Source organism: Antennarius striatus, chromosome 5 (genome assembly GCF_040054535.1).
Source record: "Antennarius striatus isolate MH-2024 chromosome 5, ASM4005453v1, whole genome shotgun sequence".
Lineage (NCBI taxonomy): Eukaryota > Metazoa > Chordata > Actinopteri > Lophiiformes > Antennariidae > Antennarius > Antennarius striatus.
This window is the reverse complement of record NC_090780.1, coordinates 9,369,364-9,392,483: the sequence shown is the minus strand read 5'-3', so window position 1 is coordinate 9,392,483 and position 23,120 is coordinate 9,369,364. Positions and strand designations below refer to the sequence as shown.

The 23,120-nt window shown below is 40.4% G+C and overlaps 1 protein-coding gene across 1 annotated transcript in view; it reads right to left on the bottom strand.

Annotated features, from left to right (window-relative positions):
- megf6b (multiple EGF-like-domains 6b) overlaps positions 1 to 20,752 on the bottom strand; it is a 53,609-nt gene extending 32,857 nt beyond the window's left edge. Inside the window, exons 1-4 of the mRNA XM_068314431.1 lie at positions 20,363 to 20,752; positions 18,883 to 19,017; positions 17,230 to 17,339; positions 10,211 to 10,315 (exon numbers count right to left, since the gene is read on the bottom strand). Of these exons, the coding sequence (XP_068170532.1) occupies positions 10,211 to 10,315; positions 17,230 to 17,339; positions 18,883 to 19,017; positions 20,363 to 20,454 (442 nt within the window). The 5' untranslated portion in view covers positions 20,455 to 20,752. The remainder of the gene's footprint in view (positions 1 to 10,210; positions 10,316 to 17,229; positions 17,340 to 18,882; positions 19,018 to 20,362) is intronic.
- Positions 20,753 to 23,120: the final 2,368 nt, after the last annotated feature.

Here is a 23,120-nt window from a genome sequence, read left to right as displayed (position 1 = left end):
GGACAGGGATGTACCCCACCCTGACTGTAACGGCCTCCCTCTCATTAGAGATCCCTGTCTTTACCTCAGAGGAACAAGGCAACTCAGTTTGCCAGAGTTTAACAGGAATATCTGAGCATTTAGATACAACAACCATGAAAAGAGTAGCAGAACATAGGGGTCAATTCCTTTCTTTGTTTTTCCAGGATCAGAGTTTTGACAGAACAAATAGTTTATACTCTTCAACAGATGCACTGAGTACACCTGAGATATACTCAGATATAGATATAATGGATCTATTTTGATAAGGTTGCAAAAATACAGAACATATTCAGTCATCTTCCCAAAGATAAGAGGATTACAATCCTCGTGTTTTCAACTGTTTATCGAAAATCCAGGTCACATGTTACGCTGGAGCCAATCCCAGCTGGCTGCGGTTGAGAGGCAGCTTCCTCCCACCTCTAAAAACATGCATCTTACCTGAATTGGACATGCTAAACTGTCTGCAGATGTGAACATCAGCGTGAAAGTTTGTTAGTCTACTGTGGCCCTGTGATGAGCTGGTGACCCATCCAGGGTGTACCCCACCTCTCAGCCGTTACCAATTGGTATAGGCTTAACCCATAACCCATATTTCAAATAAAGCGACTGCAGGCGAGATGATTTTCAGTGAGATGACTAAATGAATTCTGGTGACAGAATTCCGTATCGCATTTTGTGTCCACCCACACAAAACGCTTTGTAAAGAGCAAAGTCAAAGTAAGGTAGACATGTCTCACCAGGTTCTGACATCAGAGAAGTCACTCCTTCGCTCTACTTTATAAAAACTGAACATAGAGCTTTTTTGGCACCGTTAGGTGAAAACAATACAGTTTGTGAATTGATGACTGTTCCTTATTCTTTTCCCTTCTCATTGTCCCAAACCAAGGAGGTAGTAAAACAAAGAATCGGAATCAGTTCAGGACAAACAGGTGAGGAATGCGTGAGAAAACATTTGCTACAACATTCTGGTTCTCCAGCCAACGCTTACATCTCTCACGGCCTCCTTCAGTTCAGCTGTGCTGGACGTCACGCTATGCTGGCTTCTAACAATAGTCAAAGATCGGATTAAACTTTGAAATGACAAAAAAGTAGGAAGCACATCAGTGGCTCTGTGAATGCTCCATTTAGATTCCAATTTGAGGCTGATGGGAGAGATTAAATCGCTCCAAAAACGGTTATAAATAGAAAGATTACATCACCGTTTGACTTTGTTTGCTGTTAAAACAGCTCTTGGTTTAAAATTCTTCACTCTTCTCTTGTGTTTTTATGGTTTGGACTTAAGATATCATTCTCTGTAAGTAAAATAGCAGACTTGAATCCGTTCACAGACAGTTCAGCTGGAGCCTGTTAAATCCATCGCAGTGGAAAAGGGAAACCCTGACAATGATTTAGATCACTTGTGATCTTTCTGAGCATTTACCATCCCATTATCATCCCATTTGACATTTACAACATTTCTCTCCCGTTCAAAACGTTAAAGCAGTGAGTGCATCCTAGCTAAGCATTGATGAGAGGAAATAAACATGGCAAACTTTTGCAGTTGTTTAACCTGCTGCCCTGATGTCCATTACCTTTAACCTCCCAGCGGAGGGTGAACACACCAGTCATGAGTGACTAACGGCTGCAGCTGGGCGTCACACAGCTTTACAATCTCAGGTCCTTACTGTCTTTCATGCTCAGATTTAGCGATGGGTAGCTAACCAAAATAAAACATAGTCACGTGAATTATGGGGTGTGAACATTTTTCAACAGCCAACAAAAAAAAATTAAAATTAAAGGACTGATGTTGCTGGAATCGTCTCTATGATGAAGCTGCCAAAGGTCAATCAGAAACAGTCACAACAACTTAGAATCCAAATGTGTTACTGGAGTGTACAAAGGTTTTTGGTGCTACAGCAGTCGATCAGTAGTACATTCATAATCCATTTCCTGGATTATGAATCTGCAGGAACTTAATGTAACATCATGTGAAGAAACATCTTTTTAAAACACATTCAGGTTTTCTTTGCTGGCTTTGGAGATCAGTTCCTGGAACGAACTTCCTGCATGGCTTAGGAAATTATAAAAAAAACAACTGATTTCCAGTCTTAATACAAAATAACATTCACATTAAAAAAATAAATAAGATAATTGCTGTGAACACAAAGGTGACTTCCAGTGACTGGAACTAAAAGGGTCAATTAAAATACATCTCAGTCTTGAACAGAACGAGGGATCCAGCATGAAGCCAAACAATGGAGAAAAAAAAAACAGAAAGGAAGATAAGAAATGATGGAGAATAACAGATTATAATGGATGGATCAAGGTACAAGTTAAAATTTTAAATAATCTAGTCTGTCAGACTGTCTTCGTAGAGCTGTACTCAAGAAAACTTTGAGGTGAGATGTTTGCATCGAGGCTTCAGGAGGTACCTGAAGCTTCATAGTGAAGGTCCAAGGTTTTCTATCTTTACAAATGTGAAAGAAGAAATCTGTTACATCCCTTTTTGAATGGGAAACATATTTGCTTAAACTGGAGATACATTGCCATCAGAGTTTTATAGCGATGCTTCTCCATAGAATCTGTTATCAACCATTCATTCATTCATTCATCTTCTGAACCGCTTTATTCGCTGTACGTAGTGGGCCATGGGAAGCTGGAGCCTATCCCAATTTGTCATAGGGCATGAGGCAGAGCAAACTCTGGACGCCAGTGCACCGTGGACCTACGTAAAGACAGATAACCACCCACGCTCACACTCACACACTACGGGCAATTTGGAACAGCCAATTAACCTGAAGCACATGTTTTTGGAGGTGGGAGGAAGCCGGAGAACCCACGCAGACATAAGGAGAAGATGCAAACTCCAAAAAGCGGAACTCGAACCCTTGTTGTGCAGCGACAGCGCTACCCACTGCGCCACCGTGCCGCCCTGTTATCAACCATATCATATAAAAAAAAATGTCCATTTAATTACAGAATGAAGGACCCTTAGTGTCTTTCATTCCATAATTAATGTTACATTATATGTTTCTGTATGAATCTGCATCTTTAACACAGAGGAGGAACATAAAGGGGCCTCAAGGGAAGCCTCTAAATTAATTCTATCTGGGATTAGAAAATTTTCGTTCATATAGCCATCAGGATTCTAGTGTGATTTAGATCATCATAGAGGTTTGTGTTGTGTTTTTCCCAATCCTTAGTAGAACTTCGTCAGTGACAGTTCAATAATGTATTTTACAATGGCTAATGTCCCAGGGTCAACACACTGAAAGCACCTCTCAGATGTCATGAAGATATACTATGAACCTATCAAAAGAATAATTAAACATCCACTAGTCAATCAGTCAAACCCTCTCCAGAGTGAGCAGCATGTGTGAAATGACTTCACCAGATGCTAAAACGATGTTCTCTTTTACAACTCGGTCCCTTGTAGACCTGCATCCTTTAAACATCACAAACACCATCTGCGCTGCCTCCTGTCACTGTCAGTCTGTACACGGCTTGAGAAGCAGCAGTGATGATAGTTGTTAACACACATTTTTCTATAGGTTTAGATCATGTTCATTACCATTGCTGCCTCTAAAGTTGCACAACCAGGAGCCACATGTTGGCTTGACCTCTAACCACTCTGTTCTCCTACAGTGCAGAGGGAGAGCACTAAAGTCACCATTGTTACATAAATCAGCTTCACTCAGCACACAGTGACACTAAACTACTGTAACCAAAGGTGTGTTTCATCTTTGTAAGGCTGAAAAATAAGAAACATCATACTGCTGTCGTATTTAAAGAGAAAAACCCCAGTCAAGAAGCAATGTCCAAGAAGCCTAACATACAACTAAATGTATGAATGACAGATTCAACTTCTTGGAGGCATGAAAAACCACGTTTCTGGTCATGTATTACCAAAATGTGTTACAGTGGCAACCATGACTAAGACAGGATAAATCTTGCATCCATGACAGGCATGTAATGGCTGAAGGAAAAACATGTTGGTGAACAGTAAAGATATACACACAGCATTTATCACGAGTCAACAAACAAGGATGAGTTAAGAATTCCCCATGACTTGCTTTAAATTAATTTACTGTGTTAGATGTGTGAGGTGAGAGAAGGGATGACAAAAGGTTACAGCCTAAAGTAATACAAAAACAGGACAGCAATGAGAGGCAGAGGAGAGGAAGAACATCCAAAGTCACCAAATGCATCCCTGTGTTAAGATCAGTGACGTGCGATGGGGGGAGGCAGATGAGGCACGGCCTCACCTGCCATCTTGAAAGAAAAAAATGAAAAATGGGAGAAATAAATTAAATGTTTATAATTATCCAGTGATGTGTATTATAAAGTTATTTTCCAATTAACATCACCAATTTTAGGTTATTTTTAAAAGACTAGAGGAAACAGCTAGAAGTCAGATGCAGGTGATCAGCTAAAATAAAACTAATGTTCCATAGCTATCCCTAAATCCGGGTTCAAATCTTGGCTTTAAAGATTCTGAGCGACTCAACAAGTGGTCTTTAACAAAAACAATGAAACCCTACAATAGGCCCAGGGCTGGTGTTCCGATCTTGAAACCATGCTAGCATGAATGCAGCTTCTCAGTGATAGTCTTAGATAAAACCAGAATATGCAGAGTGTTGCCAAACAGCAGTCAGAACAAATTACTGCCAAATAAAAGTTTGGCCTCCCACCTACTTCTTAAAATAAAAAATATATAAATTATACTGATACGTCAAAAATAAGGCTTTCACAAATGTACAGGAGGAAAGGCGAACAGACAGAGACCGATGCAATCTTCTATATTTTATATTATTTTATATTATTATACTTTAATGTTTTAGTTTATTGCAAGCACTTTCTGTATTTCCAAGCATCATATGTTACAAGTTTTAAAGGAAGTAGATGAACCATATTTTGCTCTGTAATGCAATATACTATATAGACATATACAAATATACAAAAACAAGAAAAGCTGAGTAGACTTGCCTAAAGGTTGCACTTGAGTATGTCGCTGTCTATCATGTGACCTCTGCATCCTTCTTTAGGATGCACAGATCCTTCTTATGAGCTGATGATCAGCATCACAAAAACCTGAATATATCATCATATTTCTACAATAATATTTATGGATTATATGACATGACTGTTATTGGTAAGAATCCAACAGGTGATGTTCTTAACACAAAATGTCCCTTTCAATTCTATATCAGATATTTCTGGAATAACTAGAGACTGGTCTATGCGAGCTGGGATAGGCTTCAGCTCCCCGTGACCTGCTGCGGCGGATAAAGCGGAAGAAAATGGATGGATGGATAGATGGATGGATGGATGGATGGATGGATGGATGGATGGATAGATGGATGGATGGATGGATGGATGGATGGATGGATGGATGGATGGATGGATGGATGGATGGATGGCTTTTAGCAGTACGTGAGTTTTATTCCAGGAATATATCCGATTCCAAGATCAGTTTATTATATTTATATGTATATAAAACGAGGGTAAATCAAACAAAGAGCTTTATTTGAGACAATTGCAATTGTAGAGTATGAATTAATGTAAGTTGACATTTATTTTACATGATATTTGCACTGACCTAAAGTTTTGGACAGGTCACCACTGTTGTTTGAGATATGAGGCATGGGCCTGGGACCATTACAAAATAATGATAATGATCATCATTAGTCGGTCAACAAGCTAATAGATGGTCCAGAAAGAATTTAGAATGAACAAATAAATGAGAAAAATTTTTTAAAAAAAAAAGAACGATAGTTCATTCAGCAAAACATTTCTCAGAGTGGGATCACCAAACAAAGTCAAGTAAAAACAAGCCAAAACTGGGAAAGGAACATTGCATTAAGAGAATTTTCCCCCTCAGTATTATGTATTATAGAAATTTTTCAATTGACTTTTTAGTTCAAGACCAGACACATTGGGGAGATTGAAATGTAACTTAAAGATTCTTTAACTATGACGATGAAGTTTCGTGTTACAGAAATTGTCTGCCTGCCTTTCTGTCTACCCATTTGTCTTTTGTCTGCAGCTGAGCCCAGATGTCAGCTGGTATGAAGACATCTGCCCTGCCAGAGGTCTAAAAGCCTTGGAAGCTGTTGATCCCAGAGGATACCACTTGTCTCCTGCTGACAGGCTGGATCCAGAGTGCATCAGGCACCGAGTGTCTAAATCCCACTGGATGTTGACAAGAAAGAGGATTTAAAAAGGTCTCCAGAGATCTTTGTATATGCACAGGTACTCAGCTACAGGAAAGGGTCACCCTTTATCTACTATGTCCACTAGATTAATTGATAAGTAAATTATACAAATATGAGGGCAAAGCGGTTGAATCTTTCACTGAGCTGTGTAACCAGAAAATATAAAATTAAAATATTTCTCTAAAGAGAACAGAAGGAAAAAGGATGAGGAAAAAATAACCTCATTCTGTTTTCTTGTCAGAACCTTCGAGCACTTATTGAATGTTATTTACACAAGTACCCTGACTCGTACTGAGAGGTCTCCATCAGTCATGCCAGCTTCACGTAATCTTTAGAGGATCTGTTCTACTGTAAGGAGGTAACAGGGTTTGGAAAGAATGAACACAGGGCAGGGGACTCATTTATCGTCTCTGAAAGGACGAGACAAGCCTGAGGGCAGCGGTCCTCACTTTATCACAGAGATGAGTCACAAACACAAAACACACAGTAATTATAGCTTTACACATTGCTCTGACCCAGTGCTGACAAAACAGCTTCAGAGAACACTAATTTCCCCTTTAAATGACTTAAACGCACAAACCTATTGTTATAGCAAACATCAAAAAAGCTGCCAGCGACATCGCAGCAGGAATGCTAACATTAGATGATGAGGGGATGTGGATCTGCCCGTTGGTCCTCCATCACATCCTCCACTAACAAGGTTAGCACTCATTTAGCCACTTAGTTTTAACATCTCTCCTTGTGTTGGTTGTGTATTGTGTTTTCTGTGTGAATGATGTTGTGTTGGTTTTGTTTTTATTGCTTTAATGCAAGTCCTCTTACGCTGCCTTTTGGCCAGGTCAACACTGGAAGTAGGAACTGACCTGCCTGATTAGATAAACGTTAAATTAAATTAAACTAAATTCATTCAGGGTTCAAAAACGTTGGTGATACAAAATTTGTGATCTGCATTTGATGCATTATAACTGTGGTGCAATGCATCAAATGTATATTTATATTACTTTATTTTACATGGTTCATTTAGAGTATCAAATGAATAAATAAATAATAACTGTGCAAGATTGTCCCTATAATGGCTGAACCAACCATCACAGCCACCACTGGCTCAGTGTTGTTGCCTGCAGGTATTCTTCATCTCTGATGTAACCTTTATTTGGGACACGCAAGTCCTAAAAACTGTGACAGCTGTTTGTGTATTCCTGAGAAAGAATTCCATCTTCATAATGTTGCCTGAGGTCAGGTGGGTTCACCAGTGGCCCCCACACCCTTCATCTAGCAGCCCTTTCTATGACAATCACAGGGCAGTATAACTGCCAGAGAAGTTTACGGACTGATAGGCTCCAATAGAGGGAGGGTCAGGGAGTGGGGGTCTGCTGCATAGCTCTGCACCGGGGAGGGCCCCTTAGGTGCCCACTAGTGACACCTATCATTCCCAATGCAGAACAATAGTGGCGGATGTCAATGTGTGAGAAGGGAAGGGGGCTGTTGATGCTGTATCTGATACCAAACATCGTACCTCTGGGGCTGCAGAAAGATGAATGGAAAAGGAAGATATTTAAAGTAGTGATGAGTATAAAAGGAGAAAAGAAGAGTCCTGGGGGTGTTTCAGCACATTTTGTCCTCTTCCAACGTGCTCCCACATCAAGAGGACTGGTTTTAGTGTTAGACTTTCAGGACTGTTTGCACCTTTACAAGGAGGTGCAAACAGCACCAGAACCCCGACTGTGAGTGCGGCGGTTAGACCATGAGCTTCACCCGCAGACTTTATCTTCCAGTATTTATGTGTTATTTGAGTTCTATAATGTGGCAACAGAAGGTTTTGAAAGTGGTCTGTGTTTTCTAAAGAAACGTGCGATAAAGAAACAAATGATTTGACTAAATATAATATTACAGATCTGTTTAACCGTAGGACTGTTCAGAAGAGAAGAAGAACTGATCTTTATTATGTTATCCTATCTTAGAAAAGCGGTTTTTCTGCCCCGACACTGATGCAACAACATTCTGACGGCACACAGGAGGAAATGTCCAAGCAGTTTATGAGGAAACTGTCTGCTTCGTGTCACTGAAAAACAAAGATCACTGGTGACAGACTATTTCACTCATATGTTTGTCATTTACTACTGATGGGCAGAGATGTTTATCAGTGCCTCAGAGGTGAGAATTGGACTAATTACAATTTTGACTACTGATATAATCTGGATGTGAGGCTTAAGATTCTCCATCTCATCACCTCAGGTTTAGGAGTTCATCAGAATCTTAATAATTTCGACAGATTGTTTCCCCCTGTGTGCACTACACTGTGATACAATCGGATATATCTGGGAACTGAAGGGAATGTTCACACAGAGTCTAGAGGCATGTCTGTATTGAGATCTGTAATATCACCCAGGGGTTCTGTGTGTGAGGGTCGGTGTGGCGGGTCAGATGTCACATGCTTGACAGTGTTGGGCTCCAGCTAACTCCTGCCTACACACAGGTCAAAGTGTTCAGATGTGTGTTCGTGTTTGCTACACCGTACACCCTCGTTACTCACAGTTAATGCGTTCCAGGAACCTCACGCGAATAAGGAATTCCGCGATATAGTGACAAACAATTTATCTTATTATTTATGGTAATTTAAACATTTATGAACCCTCCCCATACTGATATTAAACTCCCTTCTATCTTTATTACCTTTTCCCACTCTCTTATCGACTTTTTAAAGCACTTTTGTGTCTCACAGAAGTGCTCTGCCTTCAGAGACTCACGGAAACGTAACGCACTTCCGGATGCCGTCAGCCAATAGAATGCGCGTACAGTATCATGTGACTACCTACTAAAAATGTGCCATGAGGTGAAGTTGCGTGTGTTGATGCGCAAATGCGCGAGGGATTACTGTAATTAATTACACAAAAACTCAGTCATGTTTGGATAAAAAAAATTATCCAAAAGACACATAGGACACGTTAACACGTCAACAACGTTGACATTTGATAATTGAACATAACTCTAAGCTGTAATAGTGAATGTAATGTAATGATGTATAGTCCTTGTTCAAATGATAGAATGTTATAATAACTCAACCCTTGCACAGGTGTTCCTACAGTTCTTGTAGAGTGAAACTGTTTTTGTATGACGTAAATCCATCATTTCTGTTTTAAAGATTGTTTGGGGATATTTTCTACTTGTTATTAAGACTTTCACTCAAGCATGAAGTAATGAAGAGTAAGCCAGGTCAGCTAAGCTACCACAGAGAGCTCTGGTCATCTAGAGGGTGCTGTCACTGCTGGGTTTCTAAAGGCTTGATCACAAGTCCAAAAATTACTGCGGAGGTAATGAACATATAGCACGCTGAAAGGTGTTAGGGGATAAAGGTCGGGTGGTTAAAACTAAACTTCTTTTCTGGATGCTTGCCAGAGGTCCAAAAGTCACATCAGAATAATGTATGATTTTGATTTGTACTCAATGTTGAATTGATTCATGTCAGAGTTCATAACTTTAGAGGGAGAGTCGATGATTCTGGCAGAAAAAAAAAAAAATTACACTGTAAGGAATTTCCTGTTGAGTGGTCTTATCAGAAAAAAACAACAAACGCATCTACTGTTTTACTTCAACAGCTCAAATCCAACAATGGATTCACTGATAAAATATTTGGCTGGTGGTTAAAAGCACACTGCTGATGTGAGGAGAGTCTCGTTCATTACAAAGGTGGTCAGCAGGAACCCTCAGACGGGATCCTCAAAGGATCAGAGCCACAGCTGCGGGAAAAAGCTGGATTTTGCCAGTTTTTGATCTGAAGGCAAACTGGCATCAGTTTCCATCAGACTGTGAGGATGATTTTAGGATTCTTCTATTGTAGATATTTTTAAAATTATAAACTTAGTTATAATTCCATAACACTGTATAGTTAAACAGTAATTTTCTACTCCAATATGCTCTTCTAACATGATGACTAGAAAATACAGGGAGGAGAAGCAGAGCAGATCCTGGACGTGACTCAGGATGTTCCTACTCACCATACTGGCAGCTGGGTCCATTGAACCCTGGAGGACAGTCACAAAGCTGGCTGGATCCCTCCCGACAGTGGCCCCCGTTGAAACACACTCCGTAGCTACACACCGCTGCGTGATGTGGACAGAAATGTGTTAAAGAAATTAGTGAGTGAAGCACAGACACCTGGCTGCTGTCAAGAAATGTCAACAGTTTCAAACACAGAACTCTTTCTATCTGGGCCTTATCACCGGCCTGTTAGCTCCAGACTGAAGAGGAACCTTGATGTTCCTCCATTCACACTAACCAATGTAAGAGGAATCCAACACTTGGCTCTCTTTGAACAGACAAGGCTTTTGGCCAAGTGAAAGAAATTGCTAGACACCATTTTGGTGAATCATAGTGTTTAGTGTGAGTGGCAGTAACAGCTGCTCCTTTCCTGTAAAGTCCCTGAAAATTGCCTGAGAGTGACCTTGATTGATTGACTGAACATTGATCAGATTCCACAAAAAGCAATCATACAGATGTGCATGATTGAAGCATCGGATAAAATCAGTGACCCTCGGAAGTGAGCGTGGCTCATCCATCTCCTGGAGCCAGCGGCCCTGTGTCCATAAATCCCTGTGAGTCAAACTGCTCTCGCTAGTTAAGACATGAAATTCAAAGAATCCAACTCACATAAACAGTAAGAGCCACCGTGTAGCTCAGAACATGTGAATCCACCGCAACACTCACATTAATCATGACAGGCTCTCACATAAAGTACAGGCACAGTCGTTTTATGTGTGTTGAGGTCCTGCTGCTAATATAACAGAGAAGCGACACACAGCTGTTTGAGGCAGCCTGTTGTTTGTCCTCTCCCGAGCGGAGCACAGCGTTCAATGATGACGGATCCACACGACTGATGACTGTTATTTCTCTGTCAGATTGGCAGCATGTGGACACCGAGACAGCAAAAACTAATCTTATCGGGAATTTATAGGTCAGTCCCTCTCTACAGAATTCAGGTCAATGTTAATAATAATAATAATAATAATAATAATAATAATAATAATAATAATAATAATAATAATAATAATAATAATAATAATAATAATAATAATAATAATAATAATAATAATAATAATAATAATAATGGATTTGATTTGTATAGCACTTTATTTAAGAGACTCCCAGTCATTCCATTATTCATTCATTCCTCATTCATACTTGGTGATGGTAACCTACTCCGACCGCCACCGGAACACTTACACACATTCAAAGACCAGCGAGTTCCTCACTAGAGGCAAGAAGAGTAAAATTCCCAAGGACACAGGGACAGACGATGGGGGGAGCGGGATTCAAACCACCAATCCTAGAATCATTGGACGACCTCCTCTACCACCTGAGACTCTGCAGCCAATGTTGTATCTCTCCTGCTGTAACTTCTTGTAATATTTATGGTCATACTGACATCATCTTATAACGTATCTTATAAAGTATACTAAACTATATTCTCTGCTCTAATATTTTTCTGCAATTTCAAAGTCACATTTATTTATGTGTTCATGCTTCACTCCCACTATTTTCTTTTTACCTTTAAAGTACATCAAATACCTAGGATCTAAAACTTTTTAAAAAATTAATAAAGAATTTTGATAAATAAGTTCACACTTAAATTATTTATCAGAAAAAATGCTAACTATCACCTGATTTATCACCTTTATTTATATTGATTTGTGTGGCAACGTCTATTTGCTTTGGCTGATCCGTTGGTCATTTAAAACAGGTATTACTCCCATTAGACAAATACAAAATTTCACTCCAGGTCCTCTTCTTAGTAATGAGCTGGGGGGGGGAGGTGGTGATTGAAGGACACACAGCATCATGACCAGGAGGTATTACATAACGTTTCCAGACAAAGGACAGGAAAAGACGAGGTCTCGTAATAGAAACAGATGAGCTGAAGTCATGTCATCAATGTCTCTGAGTTGTTTCAGTCACAGTCTAAACATCCACTTCAAGTCATCTGGCCCCGACCTCAGACACCTGCTCCACAGCTGGACCATCCGGGGAGACCACAGCAAAATAAAACACACACACGCACACACCAGCAAAAATCAGAGGTTGGGTTCATTCACACCTAGCAGATGTTAATTTTTGAAAAACACTATTTTATCACAATATAATATTTTATAATACATAGTCTTAATGTCAATTCAGACTTCGACTATCTTCATCATACTAAGTTCCTCTTATGATGATTACCACCACCATAGATCTGATTGTTAGCCAATCGTCCTGCTGCTGTCTTTTTACACATGATTCTCCCCATGGCTCTAATTCCTTCATGCTGCTATGACGTGTACCTTCCACCTGCATGTTAGCGTACAATCGAGTCACAAATTTCACCAATCATCAAATTCAGCCATTATCAGCCATCACCACCGGTGCCCAGCATCTCAAGGGGTCTAAATCTCCTCAAGAGTGTAAGCACCAAAGACTTTGTGACAGCCTAATGATCAAATACCTTCTGATGTAATAAATGATAATTGTTATTTCAGCCATAACTGTATTCTGATTGAAGTAACCTGTTGAACACAGCCAAACACAGTTCTTCTAATTGTACCTAAATCTTGCCAGCCTCAGATCCTCATGACTGTATCTGACCTCTGACCTTTACCAATAATAGGTTACCAATAAAAAGACCTTTTCACTGGTCCAGGTCAAAGACTTTTTGGATTGTTTTTTCACCACCAGCTGTGAGTGATCAAATTAAAAGGATATACAAAATTTATTTTGGAATCAAAATGAACTAAATTACCAGCAGCATTGTTTCACAGTCACTCCATGATAGCACAGCTAATGATCGACGGGGGAATGTGCTTTCCCCCTTCTGAGATGTTAGACGCAGGATTGTTGGCAGCTAACCAGGGCATTTTTGGTCTGCCCCCATACTGAGCCCCTCACTCAGCTTAATCTTCCCTGAAATAATTTCTTAATGTGGCATCCAGCATGGCATAAAACTACCTCTCGTCTGCTGCTGCGAATGCCTCCAGTCTGTCACAAAGACGCCTCCTCTGAGAGGATTAGCTGCTTCCACAGAAGAGACAGAAAGAGCAGGGGCCAGCGACTCACGGCGAGAAAATTAAAACCTACGAGCAGGTCTCAGCCTTATTGCTTCTGAAGGGGATGACCACATCGTCACAGGGGCAGCCCCGTGTTTGTTTAGGATCTGCTGATCTCTTTAACCCCCAGAGTGTGACCCTGGGGGAGACCACATTTAGGGCACATCACAGACACAAAGGCCTGAGCTCAAGCCCCCATAATTGGTACATGTGGAGCCGAACACTGTAGTTTGAGGCAACAAATCATGTTTTGCTATGTAGAAGAACGTGTCATTTCAAAGAATTCCTGGGAAACTGAGGCAAGCAATTTCAGATGATTCCTGACAGGTTTCTTTGAAAGACTTAAAACACTGTTTAAACTAGATTCTGTTACAAAACAGGTAAAATAATGCTTAGCAAAAAAAAAAAAAAATTATTTCTTGGGAAGACCATGCAATTAGAATATCTGAGCTATTCTTTGCACCATATATCATACTGTCAGACTAGTTACACGCATTCCTGTGAGAAAAAAAACTTTGTCCACTCTATTTCCTTTGCTCCAATATAACAGAGGTTCCTTCATGTCTGGCAGCAATACGAAAATGCTGTTTTCTTACACAAACACAACTGCTTGGAATAGACTGAAATATAATTTTAATTTGTGCACATATTCACACATGAACCTTGATGATATTCTCTCCTTTTAACATGGACGTTACTGAAAGGAGCAGAAGAATTTGTTCTTAGCAAAAACGTACAGGGGCTCTTAAAAAGGGCTTGAGACCACTTTGCCATCGACTGATGATCACGTTGGCTAGCTTGGCCTTTTTCTACGCAGCTACAATCACAATCTCACACCTGACACTGGAAAATAAGGTCATGTGATTTGCTGAATCATGTTTATTCACCAGACTCAAAATGACTTTAATAACTTTGCCAATGCTGCTCCCTAAATCTACTGCAAAATGTCTCTGTGACCAGAGACAGTGATGTGACAGACCAAACTATTTACTGCACCACTGTTGGAATAAAATGTACCATGATGCAGTTTCATTTGGTTGCTTTCCTGCCTGTGTTTTTGTGTGTCTGATTCCATGTTTGTTTGCATTCAGCTGGACACGCACACGCACACACACAAACACACACACACACACACACACACAGACCACCCATGTACCATTTCCTCTTTTCTGACCACTGAGCCCGTTTCACATGCAGCTACACTCCCATGCCTGCATCCCGCCATAAGATGGGAGCCCGTTCCTATTCAGTATTTAACAAGAACAACAAACTGGAGAAGCCAATTGTCCTTCAACCTTTGTCACAAAGCTAATTGTGGCCGTCAATCAAAATAACTACTTGTTTCCATTCGTAACAACCCTGTATGTCCTCAACTGGCCCGTGGCTGCTTGCTGGGGTAAGAGGTTGAACTCAATGATTGAGCGGTCCTCCAAACATTTAAGTGGAGGAAGTTTCTGCCAAAAAGTCAGGAGCCCTTTACTTTCAGGAACACCAAACAGTTATCCAGCCAATTGGAGCCTTTACAAAACACACAAAAGTCACCTTTCAGTAGACAAGAAGGCACTAACAATATTGTAAAAAACTTTCAAAAAGATTTGGATCTAAGACTACTGACTATCTTTGGTTCAGCGACAAGAGATGAAAAAACTAGATGTCTGACATGTGGGACACAGCAACTGTAACGCCCGCTTAATATTTTATAAACTGAATGAAGGTGTTCATTTGTAACCGATGATGGAGTTCAATCATTATTTAATTGTCTGCAGATGAGTAGATGCACGCAGTGAATGAACTGCAGAGCTCTTACTCCTCATTTTGTGCAGTGTTTATTACTGGAAAGCATAAGTATTTATGAAAAAAATAGAATTTCAAACTCATAATGTTTCAGAGGGATGACAGTAGCCTGGTTGTACATGTGTGGTAAACAAGGGGAAGACAGTAAAAGCAGTGGAAGAACAAATGGAACTAAGGAGACTATTGCATTCCGATAGTATAGTCTTTCACGACTAATTGTAGCAGGGAAAGAGTGGAGGAAAGCAACAACTGGGGCCATTCATGACTGATGGTTTTATAAAGAGGAAGGGCAAACTTGCAACCCAAATTTCAAAATCTGTCCTGCTGCTGTGTGTACCGTATCAACAACAAGATTAGACCCTCTCTTCCCCTCACAAAAACCATAAATCATTCGTCTAATTGCCTGACACTGAAATTTTACGAGGGAACACTCACACAAACAAAAGGAAGAAACACAAGAGAGTAAAAAACTTCAGATGTGCCAGACACTAAATCACTCTCTCAGCACAAAGCATTCCCACCATCCCAACCTGCCCTTTTTGGGGGGAATTTCCTAAAGCTGTACATTTTGCAGAGCAGATTTTTTCTTGTGGATGACTGCACTGTGCTGACTGAGGTACAGTAGAGAGCAGGAGAGGGACTATTGTGGTGTGAACTTCCTTTTATCCTGAATTTTATCCTTTTATCCTGGCTTGGAGAAAAGGGTGATTAGTTTGTGCCTTCTCAAAGCTCTGCCATATCTTTGGTAACAGAGATAAAAGCCCTGTCTTGCACTGAAGAGAGCAGCCATTGTCATAAAAAACAGAAGCACCCCCACATTCAGAGGGGCCGACACTGGTCCGTCCTGAGGAATGTCTATTGGAGACATTTCTTTGTGAGTGTTTTAAAACAAACCCTGCTCATTGGGGAGCAGAAAGAATAATTCTTGTATAATTTAGCACTGCAGCATTTTTGTTGGAAACAAAGAGCTCTTTGAAAAGTGCATAGATACCATAATAAGACTCTGATGACAGGCACATCCAGCAGATCTTCTCTTGCAGCCCACCCCAGCCACCTCTCATCAGAAATGTGTACCAGTGAGTAATGGGACTGTAGTAGTGATGGGTCGGTTCCAGGTTAGGTACCAACAGAAAAAAGTGAGAACTCTGCTGTCAGTCCCCAATAAGGTGACAATGTCTTCACAGGAAGGCTTTGCCAGGGGTGTGTCTGTGGTTTGCAGGCCAGAAGATCTGAATCACTGGCTGTAAAAGTGGCATTGCTGTAAACAGGAGAGCCAGGAGACCAACATGGGACCACAGCCAAACAGGGAGAGTGAAGACTGAGAGCTTTAATGGAGCTTTACTTAACTTTGAAGTAAAACCGTGATTTTCAACTAGTGGGGCGCCCTCCAAGGGAGATTAGATGAGGTGACTTGGGGGGGGGGGGGCACGTGTCACCCCCGGGAACATTCACAGCAAAGCTATCATTTGTTTTTGATGTGCCAGAATAAAGTGTAATTGCACATCAGCTACAGTAGGTGGCAGTGGCACCTTCACGTCTAGTACATGGAATGGGCTGTTAATTATGTAATTAGTACAGCGTGAGCAGGAAGTATTTACTGCTATGCATACACACACACACACACACACACACACACACACACACACCAAAACGTGTCACAGGTCATAACATGACCTCACTTTTTTTTTACTATTATTATTATTATTATTATTATTATTATTATTATTATTATTATTATTAGATACTATTATTATTATTCTAACCTCATTCAAGACCATAGATCACACTTAAAGCCTTTCCACACTTGAGGTTTTTTTTACCCTACTTGCCTCGTCTTAACGGTTGTAACAACACAAGTTTTGTGGACACGGCACTGACTGATAACATCTGCAGAGGAGTCTGGGTGGCAGAGCACCTCTTGACCTTTTGGACCTTTTTCCTGAACATTTTTATTTGAAATGTTTGTGCCAAGGTGGTGTTTAAAGCACTTCCTCCTCCTGCTGAATCGAGAAAATATATATTCCATTTCAGCAAAGAAATCCACCTCCATTCTCTGTTTCAAACAATGTCATACTTAATATAAATGATCTATGTTTTTACTTCATAGAATAAAATTGCATATCTGAATATCTGTGGATACTTACGATACAGACAACCCGCTTCTCCATTCAGCTGAGACCATCCAGGGCAACACTTGTATACCATCTGATAATCCTGCCTGTACACTTGTCTATATGCCGTGTAGTACGCTGTCCTGTTAGAACGAGAAAGATTAGGTGTGTTATTAAAACATCTTGTTATATAGAAGCTTATTTTGTACTACAAGCTACCTCAATGTGAACATCAGATAAGATGAGGATCAATTGTTATGAAGACAAGGCAAGACACGACTACACTAGCCTAAACTAGACTAGACTAGACGACTAAAATAAGGCATCAAATCATGACTGTTATTCACAATAAGAAACAATAACCAATGCAGTCACAGACTACAATGCGACACCCCTGAATTAAAAATTTTACCCTGACCTACTTGCATAGGTCAAAGACCAAAGCTAGTGTAGCTTTGATCTACGGTCTTACTCACACTGGCCTTCTCCTTCATCTTTGTATCTTATCCGGCTCCTGAGTGTACAAAAGTTGAAATTTGACCTTGACCTAGTTTTCTCAAGGTCATCACCTCATTTTCATCCCCTTTGCCACCCGAGTAATGTGCTTTTTGTTTCATCTTTCTATCTGCAACGGTTGCAAAGATATTTGTGGACATACAAATGGACAGACGGACGGACACACAATCACTGACAGTTACAATACATCACCGCTTTGCAGCGGGATGCAAAAAATAATGAAGACAAAGAATCTTATTTTGCATAAAGAATTTGAGTTTCTGCAGGATAAAGATTACACACAATAAAGAAATGATATTTCTTCTTTAAGAAGAAATGATATTGTGTCATGATATATATACAGTATATACAGTATATAGGAGAGTGTAAGTATTTTGGATGTCCAGCGAGGTGTAATTTGTGTTGTTGATGCTATACTGATTATACCATGCATTGTGATCTGCATATCAGCAACTCTAAAAACACAAACAGTCCAGTCTAATGATTCCCAGTCCTTTAAGAAGCTTTAAAGCAACACGTTTCCACTGTGTTAAAGTGGAAGACTGAAGGATTGTTAAAGAGCAGTGCCTCCCTTTACTTTGGGACCCTTCTCATTGCTCCACACTGATTACACATTGTAGAAACATGTTTTGTTTACAGCGAGTAATTGTGGACTTGGTTACCTTCAAAGCAGTCAGTAAATAATGCAGAGAAAGCGAGCAAGAGCAGGACAGTGAGAAAATCTTGAAACTGGCTCTTAGTGATAGTTTAAAATGTTAGCATTGCACCACCAAAGGAATGTGGGCTGCAGACATGTGTGTGAAATAGTTGGTAACCCCTGATGGAGCGGGGCTACACCTTGCACTTAACTTCGAGTGAGGTTCAAAGCTGTGATTACAGAACAAGAGCAAAGAAATGAAGAGGGATGAAGAAAGCAGAGATCAGGGGGTGAGATGTCATCCTGTTTGTAGTGGAGTTAAAATAAGGATCGCACCCTCTCTCATACATTATTTTTGTTACATGAGTCAAGGAGACAACAACAAACCATTAAGTAATGCTTTGTTCAAGCTGGAGCTTGATCGCCAAAAAACAACCACTAGATTTAAGGATGGAAGTGTTTCTGTAAGAAGTCACATATTTTGACTGCAGAGGGGGAAAAAGAGACAAATTTTAATGAGGGGCATTACTCACCTCCTCTCATATCCCATGCACCACGATTGTCCCACACAACCTTGCTTCCACACTTTAACCATGCGTGTGAAGGCCTGTACGCATGGCTGCCTCTGGGCGACCAGCGTCACCTCCCTCTCCACACATACATTGGGCCTAGAATGAAAACAGTGGTTAAAAAAAAACACTTAAGATGTTAAAATATGCCTCAGTGTTTTTACAGATATACAAATGGCATCTTGACAATTTATTAGTGCAGTAGAAATAGTAATGTCAGCGATCATTGGACATAGTTTGTGCCGAGCATTTTGTACTTGTCAATGATGTAATGCTAATGAGGACATTACCTGTGTCTGTACCTGTGTAAGGCTGCTTATGGTGTCTGGTTTTTTTAAACACTAAACAGAAAGATGAACTCAACCTCTACAAGACAGTACCTGTACTTCAACCTAAACTCATGGGAATGTCTTTTACAAGGTGAGAAATGAAAAAGGATTTCCATGAACAAATGCAAAACGGAAAGGATACTTTAAAAAAAAAAAAAAGTAAAAATAATTGGAAGGAAACCAGGTTTGCTAGGAAACAAAAGCATTAAATGGTCAGAAAATTTTTAAAAAACAAATTAATTCTTTTCCTACATTATTCACCTGAAGAATTACTGGTGTGTATTTTCATACTGACATTCTGTGGACCATACACATTTCTGGAGACATTTAACAGTTTAAGCTCTGTGCAAAATATGGAAAGCTCAGATTTCGATGTCTCATCCTTCTAACCCAATGACTCTTTGGGGTAAGAGGCTGACTGGTCATTGACAGGTTTTGTTTTTCTTTCTTTTTGCATTGGTCATTAAAAAAAAAAAAAAGGCAACATGATGTTTGAAACATTTTCTCCTTTGGTACTTTGGTAATTCTCCAAGGACTGGCAGGAAGGTTCCGCATGCAGAGATCAGCAGGAATCTGAAGACAGCATCCAGCTGCTTATCTCATAAACATTGTAATCACTATAACATCCAGCAGTACACATGAGTGCTTATGAAATACCTTATTGTTATAGGTAATGAAAGTCTGCACTCATAATTAAAGAGCTTTATTTATTAATTAGAGATGTAAAAGTTTTGTCATAATTGTATGTCTCTTCAGTTTGAGGTACTCTAAAGAAGAACTTGAACGGACTTGAACATGTTCAGACCATCATCATGGAATTATTAGAATATATGAACATCTAATATAGAGTCAGTCCAGCTATAAAGCTGCAAAAGCTTGTGATAAAAACACAACATCTTAATACAGTTTGCCATTCAGTTTGTGTTTGATACTTGTGGAACAGACAAAACGTTTCTACACAAGCATGTGAGCCGGTGGCTTTGACCGACTACCAAGGAAATGTGAGACACTGAAAACATGTCACAAAGGATGGAGAGAGTAATTAGCATGCCTAAATATATGTGCATAACGAAAATAGAAGAAATGAAAAAAAGCACACATAAATAGCTACTCACATATAGGGCTGGAGATTGCTGGCCGTACCATAACGCAGCGCAAGAGTCGCGTCAATAAATATCAGAAAAAAAGCAAAAATAAAACTATCCATCTTTTTTTCTTTCTTCTAGGATTACAGTTTGAAAAAATTTGAATCTCTCGCAAAATTATTCATGAGAAAAACAGTTTTGTTTTGTTTTTAAAAAGTGGGTTTAAAGAACAAGTTAATTAAAAAAAAACCCCCAAAATGGTTTGGTCGAGTGGACGCGCCTATTAAGAGCGTAAGGGATCTTCTGAGTGAAAATAATACACGTTCTCCAAAAACGTCGCAGCCATCCCAGGCGGTGTGTTTAGTCCGTCCCAGCCGTGTGACTCACTGACTTCACCTTCGCTTCGTCACTGCAGATGTTAGACTGACGCGCGGTGCCCGGAGAGGCTGAGCGCGTCCTGCCTTCCTCCATTGACTTGGTAATGATGGCTGCGCTTTGGGAGGTGGGGGTAGAGAGGGTGGCATTTATTATTCACAACTTCAGAAGCCTTTGACACACTTGTACCCCCCCCCCCCAAAAAAAAAATAAAAAAATAAAAAAGCCAAAGCAGGTGGAAATGAGTGAGTGGAGATGAGTAGTGAGCGCACAGGCGGGGAAACAGTCGCGCACGGACAACAGTTAGAAACCACCGTGATAGGTGTGGAACTTTAGGAAGGCTGAGTGATACGCAGTCGCTTGTGGTCCAATAGAGGATGTCTGGGTCGCGTCAGGCTGTGGGTGTGTGTGTGTGGTGGGGGGGGGGGGCAAGGCAAACAATTGGTGCTCCGGTCAAAGGGTCAGCGGCCACATCTGACTGCTGCTGTACTCCAAACAAAGCTTTCATTGCATACATGTGTGTTCCTGACCCCACTGAAGCTGAAGGTTCAGCGTCTCAGGCTGACAGACACACAGCGTGGTGTTTAAGTTGGATCAGGCTCTCAGACATCTCAGGGCTCATATAATCAGTGAGTCTGAACAGTAGCAAAAATTATATCTGATTTTATTAATCTGACATCCAGATTTTTTTTTAGCAGAAAATGTAGACTTGTGCCACAGAGTCCGACTTTTTCTTCACCATGACAAACCTATGATGCACACGCATTGCTGGTGTCTTTGCACCAACATCTAGTCAGTCAGAAACTTTATCCTAACCTGGAAGAAGCAGTCTATTGATTTCCAGCAGAGAACCAATGCATCAGACATATAAAGAGTGATTAAGTGATTAAGGAGCAAATACATTAAGACAAAAAATACTGTACATTTATTTTCTATCATTAATGATAACTCAGCAAAGAAAAAAAAAGACAGCATTTTAAAAAAATTGAAAAACTGTGTTTGTCAATCATATAAAAACTTACAAATATTGGATTCACAGACTATTTAAAAATGCATAAACTAATAAAGTTAAAACTAACATGTTTTCCAAAGGTTATGACAAATGACAGCATATGCAAACTTAAAGTTATGTACACATTTACTTTATGCAAATTTTATGCTTAACAGAGGAGAAACAAGTCTCTTTTTAATTCTATGTCAAATGTGTCCACTAAGTCACAAGGTGTCGGTCATTTATTAACAGTTGGTACAGCAGGTTGTTCCCTCCAGTCTCTTTGCTGACTTGCCCATGATGGTATTTCCATCTGTGAATTCATTGATGAGCTCCTAAAACATGTTCAGGTGAGAGGAGGTGGAAGCAGCGGTGCTGGAGGTGGAGGCGGTTCCCTACACATGGATACACATGCTTTCTGAGAGCACCTCAGCTGGGAACGATGCACGAGCCTGCCTCTCAGGAAGGTGTCCACCCTCTGGAAGACGTCGTGCATCATTCCAGTTCCCAAAAAAGAACCGGCCCAGCGAGCTAAACGACTTCTGACCGGTCACATCTCATCTGATGAAGACTCTGGAGCGGCTCTTCCTCAATCTCCTCAGGCCTCAGGTGCAACATGCCGAGGACTCTACAGTTTGCCTACCGGGAAAAGGTCGGTGTGGAAGAAGCCACTGTGGCACTGCGAGGATCCTTTTTCTGGATTTTTCAAGTGACTTTAACACCATCCAGCCCTGTATCCTACAGGAAAAACTCCTACAAATGCGAGTGGACACCGGCCTGGTTGCATGGATACAAGACTACCTCACCGACAGACCACAGTTCGTCAGGCTAAAGGACGCCACATCTGATACTGTGGTCAGCTGCATCGGTGCTCCACAGGGGACTGTCTTGTCCCCAATCCTCTTCTCCCTGTACACGGCGGACTTCTGCTACAACTCATAACTGTGTCACATCCAGAGGCACGCAGATGACACTGCTATCGGGGGATGTATCAGGGACAATGAGGAGGAGGAGCATAGATGCTTGGTGAAGGAATCTGTTGACTAGTGTCACAGCAACAGCCTGCAGCTCAACACCTCCAAAACTAAAGAGCTGGTCATTGACACCAGGAGGGACAGACCCCAACCTAGACCAGTTCTGATAGGAACGGAGGAGGTGGAGATTGTGCAGACCTATAAATGTCTTAGTGCAATTTCCTTCGGGATTAATAAAGTATCTATCTATCTATCTATCTATCTATCTATCTATCTATCTATCTATCTATCTATCTATCTATCTATCTATCTATCTATCTATCTATCTATCTATCTATCTATCTATCTATCTATCTATCTATGTATCTATCTATCTATCTATCTATCTATCTATCTATCTATCTATCTATCTATCTATCTATCTATCTATCTATCTATCTATCTATCT